Below are 5333 nucleotides of genomic sequence, written 5' to 3' on the forward strand. Positions count from 1 at the left end.
CATCCCCTGTACACTCAACTTGTTCTTCGACTCCAAGTCAAAGACTGCATTCTTGAGATTCCGGTTGTCTTTCGGGACGGACCAGCAGGAAGACCAGTCTGTATATCTTTTGGTCTGGCCCGAGCAGATCACCTCGGTCACTGTCGAGGACGATGAAGTTACACAGGATCCTGAAATCTCTCGGCTCTGCAACACCTTCCGTCGCGTCGTCCGTCTGCACATCGAGCTAAGCAGGGCTGGTTCAGTCGTCGGTCCTCAGACATGGCCGCCATCGCCGTCAACGGCGGCGAGACTTGATTCTCAAGCTTGCCCCAATCTCCAAGATATCCAATGGCTGGGTGAGCAGATCCGGCTCACAATATATATATCTTGCCGGACTGTTTCCATGGTGCAGTTACAAGAACTTTGCACCGCTCTATCCACACCTGGTCTCCTGAATGCCAGCACTCTTCACAAAGATCTTGCTCGCATGTACGGAGGACAGGGTGGCAAGATAATTGAGAACTTCAGCTTGGCCGTCGGAGATGATCGCAATGTCGGTGACGAGAACGATATTTCGACAGAGTCTGGCAGCCCTCCACCATACGACGAGGCCGCCGCAGGGCCTTCCGCAGGGCCCGCCGGACCTTCACCAGGCCCGGAGCAGCGTCGTTTTGACAAACCCTCCATGAAGCGAAGGCGGCCAAGTTCGAGCCCAGAGTCGGAAGTAGCGCTGGCTGGTATCCGTGACCCGCTAAGCTTTTTCGAGGGCCTCTGCAACAAGATTTGGGAGGAGCGGCAGGCAGGCTTCCGAGAGGAGGTCTTTGCCGAGCTTAGTAGAATAGAGGCTCAGATCACGCGTACTGTTGAGGAGCGGGTAAGCCAGCTGCGGGACGAGCTGACTGATCAGATGGAGCAGGCTGATGGGAATGCAGTCGTTGCAGCCAGTGACCTTTTAGATGAAGCCCTTGATGACAAGATGACTAGCATAAGGGTTGAGTTGGAGGATTTCATCAGGGATGAGCTGCGTGATGTTGAGACAAGTATCTGGGACCAGCTTGAGGCTGGGACGTGGGAGGCATCTTTCATGCGGCGCCCGGAGCACCATTGAGCTTGAACATGTATCTGGATTTAGGGGTATCAAAAGTGTGTACCTATCTGGATTTGGGAATATCAAAAGTGTGTACCTTTGCTAATCATCGAATGTCTTTCCGCCGAGCAACGTCCAGGCGCGCGAGACGGAGCGTCTCTCAAGCAACCCCGAGATCACAATCAAAAGGCTCCAGACAAGACGCAAATCGTCTCAATGGCCAAGCTGTGGCAAGAGATGATCAGCTGACCCTGTCGCAGCTCAACACGGCTGACGCGTCGACCGTGGACTCCTTAGGACTAGATATTCACGATAGGCCAAGCAGGCTGAGTATAGCAGGGCATGATGCTGCAGTTTCATGCCAGACACAGAGCTCTATATCACAAGAAAAGAGGACGTAATGAACAAAATAGGTAGTGAGACATCTTGGCTAGTCTAGATACTATTGATATCTTCCTGCAGTGCGATATCTTCTACAGATGATGGGCTATCCTTAACAGACATACCTTCTGTTGTGTAGACACCGTCGCCATTGTCATTGCCAACACCATCATCGTAGCACTTGTGGTCAGGAATTGTAGAGGAATCGCTCCCAAATGATACAGACAGGTCAGGCACAGAGCCCCTAGGCGAGTTGCTGTTGCTGATGTTCTCTCCGTGTCTCCTGCGGCTACGTCTGCGGCCACGAGGTAACTCCTCTACTCCCACATCAGCATATCCAGAGAACTGTGGCGAGAGGTTGCTCTCCGCCACAGCTTCTCGCCGGCGCGTCGCCCAGTCGAGCAGCCGTTCCGCCTCCTCGTCGAGTGGGAAGACCACTGGTGATGACCGCCGCCGCTTGCGCCACAGATGGTCGTCCAACTCGTCAGCATCGTCGTTACATCCAATGTAATCTTTAGCCTGGGACATTTGTGAGGCCGATCTCTTCCGTGAAACACTTCGGCTTTGCACCGCCAGACTCGAGTTACTTTCCCACTTATATTCGAACGTAGCTGCTTCGGATGACAATGCTGCCGTTGCTGACACATTACCTTGCTGTCCCTTCACACGTATTGTGACTAAACGCTTTTTCTCAAGGAATGTTCGCAATAGAGGGAAAATACTCCAGGCAAAGCGGGCAAAAAGGTATTCCCGAGAGCTTTTATACTGCCTTGAAAACTCGTTGCCAATGTCCTGGAAACATAACGCCCGATTATGGTATAGTGGGATGAGTTCTAGTTGTGCTCCGGGAATATCTGGTGTATGAACAGCTAGTGCGTAACGTGTAGCTTGTGATGCTGAAGTTGTGCCTGAGGTCGAAATCGAGGTCGAGGTCAAGGTCGAGGTCGGTGGTAATGGTGTGATGAAAACAGGTTTGGGCACGATGGTCAAGTGAGCGGAGTCGAATAGGGTATGGAGGTCAGCACGAAGGGCAATCTTGTTGAATGGCTGATCGATTGGAAGAATCGCTGTGGTACTTCCATAGCGTACCATATCGTTGTCAAGGAACCAATCCTTATATCTTGAATGGACAAGATGGGCCATTTCTAGCCCACCACGGTGTGCAGAAATTGCGCATGATCTTGTTATAGGCTGCAGAGCGCGGAGTCGCTCAGTAGTGGAGTTCGAGATTGATGTTGGGGTTGAGGGCGAGGTCGACGTGCGTTGATGTAGCGCTGATAAAGGAGGGTCGTGGTCCTTCATCCACAGAGCGGGCAGTTGCCCATGAGGGAACCGCCAGTTTTCGAAATTAGGGACGATGGGATAGGGCTTTTGTTTTCGCGCAGACGTGGTGCGTTCTTCCTGTCGCCTTCCCTCCGCCACAGGTGTCGGTATTGTCGATACGAGCTCGCGTGCCTCGACTGGTGTGCTAGACGCCTGGGGCACTTGTGCCCAATATTCACCGGCTGGGAGGATATTGTCGGAGTGCCAATCGTCATCAACGCGACGAGTTCCCTCTCGGTTATAGGACAAGTAAATGTCAAATGCGTCGTCAGCGATGATGCTACAGATGGTTAGGACGGTCCCGTAGTGCAGACCGACTGAGACCTCAACCTCTTCGGCTGCTGTCTCGCCCTGGCCTGTCGGCGAACTCGACGGACTCGGAAGCGGGTCGACCGCGGGGATAGTGATCAAAACGTCAACAGGGGGAGGGTAGTCGGGGTGCTTGATGCGAACGACCGGCTGGCGACCATTGGCGTCAAGTCGTGGAAGCGGGTGCGGGTGTGTCCCCTCTGCCGGCGGTGGTAAAGGCGGCGGGCGGATGAGTTGCATCTCATCTCTGGCCAGGCTTCAAGATGTTGATCAGGTCTATTTGGCCTGTCGGTCCAGCAGTGTAAATCAGGAGCGCTGGTTTAAGTGTCAAGAAGCACGTCATGACTGAAATGCAGCACGACGGCAACGGTAGTACGCAAGCAAGCCCTCTGAGAAATTCTTGATGTTGCGCACCAGCTGGGATGAACTAGATCTGCACAGCACTCTTTATTCATGATAAGAAGATTGCATGCACACAACTTGTTCCATTTTTTAATTGTCTGCACATGATTCTAGGCTCGTGGGGAAACAAGTGGGCTGGCACGCGCTCTTGTGCGCTCGTGCGCCATGCCTTGCGTATCACCTACTTGAACTTCCTAGAGGACACCCCGTGAACAAGCTCTGCATGATTCTGAAGGTGTTTCCTGCTAGTCAATAGCACCAAGCAGGGGGTATAGTTAGTGGTATTATCCGGATGCATATGCTTTAAGTGCCCAGTAAAGTATTAAGCAAGGGTGCTCCAGTTATGAAACTTATGGCCCAACTTATGAAAGATAGGGTCCTTAGGTAATAATATAAGAGCCCTTGCCATATAAATAAAACAGGATTATATATTGCCATACCCCATGGTATAAATAAAGATTAAATTCCATAGCTTTATATATTAAACACCTGGCAGCTCTTTAATTTTTAACGGCACTTAAAGTTTCTTCTTAGTTTAAATAAGCTTTAAGTTACTAGGCTCTTTAATATAATAATAAGTAATAATTGCATTAATAATAATTATGCACTGCTAAGCCATAGCCTTTAAGTTATTATTTAATAAAGTTATAATAGCATTTATTATACGCTGTTAAGCTAGCGTTATTAAGTAAATATTATTATTATAAAATAATCTTTTAAAGTTAAAAATATATAAAATTAAAATATAAATATAAATATTGTTGGCTGGGTTAACGTACGTTGGTTAATAGCAGACTGGTTGTATTTAAATCGGCTATATAGAAGGAAGGAGGGTTGCAGCCATAGGCTGCAGAACCTCCCTCTGGCTATAGACTATCTAGGGGTGGTCACGTGCTGCCGCACATAACCCTTGCCTATCGATGCTTTAATGCTAATTACCCATAATACCTATTATAACTAATACTGCTATCCCCTTATAATACATCCATAACTATATTAGCAATCTTTAATTAAGTAATTAATATATTTCTTTAAAAAGTATACAAGAAAAAAAAGTTAAATTAAATTTAAAGCCATTAAATTTAAATTTATTAATTAATTAAATTAATTAAAGATATATGCTTATTTAATTATACTAAATACTTATAAAAGGCAAGCATATAAAAAAGCTTAAGTTATTATTAAGGGGTTAAAGATTAATCATTTTATTAAAATATATAATTAATAAATAAAGATTATTTTAATAATTATACATAATAAATTGCCTTAATTACATTAATTAATAAAGCATAAATCATTACTTTTATTATATAAATATTTTATTTATAATGCATTTTATAAACTTATGCTTTTACTACTTATAACGCTTGAATTAAATAAGGATTAAATTAAATCCTTAAATTATTAATATTATTATTTAATCTTTAGCTTATAATATACCTTAATTTAATTTAACTTAAGCTTAACTATGCTTAATTTCCATAATTAAATAAAGATTAATTAATTATAGAAAAAGGATAAGCAAAATAAGTTATAAAGGTTAATAAATAAGGTATTTAAATAAAGGAAAGTAATTAAGTGCAAGGAATTATTAAGAAATTATTTAATATTAATTAAGTTAATAAATAAAAATATATATAAGATTAGTATATAAGTATTAAATTATAAAATTTAACTAAAAATGCTTATTAAATATAAGCTAATAACTTAAGTGCTTATAAAATAATAATAACCCTTATTACCTAAACTCTTAATAAATAAGCATTATTATAAAAATCTTAGCTATAAGGTTTACCTTTAAAAGGAAAGTAATTTTAAATATAAGCTATATTATATTATTTCTTAAGGT

The 5333-nt window shown here is 44.0% G+C and overlaps 2 protein-coding genes across 2 annotated transcripts; one reads left to right on the forward strand and one right to left on the reverse strand.

Annotated features, from left to right (window-relative positions):
* Window positions 1-469: 469 nt before the first annotated feature.
* On the forward strand, window positions 470-1090 carry INS49_001754 (uncharacterized protein; the record flags this gene model as incomplete). The annotated part of the gene is made up of 1 exon (XM_043162575.1): window positions 470-1090. One exon carries the CDS (start codon window positions 470-472, stop codon window positions 1088-1090), a length of 621 nt encoding a protein of 206 aa, XP_043031081.1.
* Window positions 1091-1504: 414 nt separating this feature from the next.
* On the reverse strand, window positions 1505-3322 carry INS49_001755 (uncharacterized protein; the record flags this gene model as incomplete). Its single annotated transcript, XM_043162576.1, has 1 exon — window positions 1505-3322. The coding sequence occupies one exon, from the start codon at window positions 3320-3322 to the stop codon at window positions 1505-1507; it is 1818 nt and encodes a 605-aa protein (XP_043031082.1).
* Between the last annotated feature and the right edge of the window lie 2011 nt (window positions 3323-5333).

The sequence above is a fragment of the Diaporthe citri genome (genome assembly GCF_014595645.1).
Source record: "Diaporthe citri strain NFHF-8-4 chromosome Unknown scaffold_1, whole genome shotgun sequence".
NCBI lineage: Eukaryota > Fungi > Ascomycota > Sordariomycetes > Diaporthales > Diaporthaceae > Diaporthe > Diaporthe citri.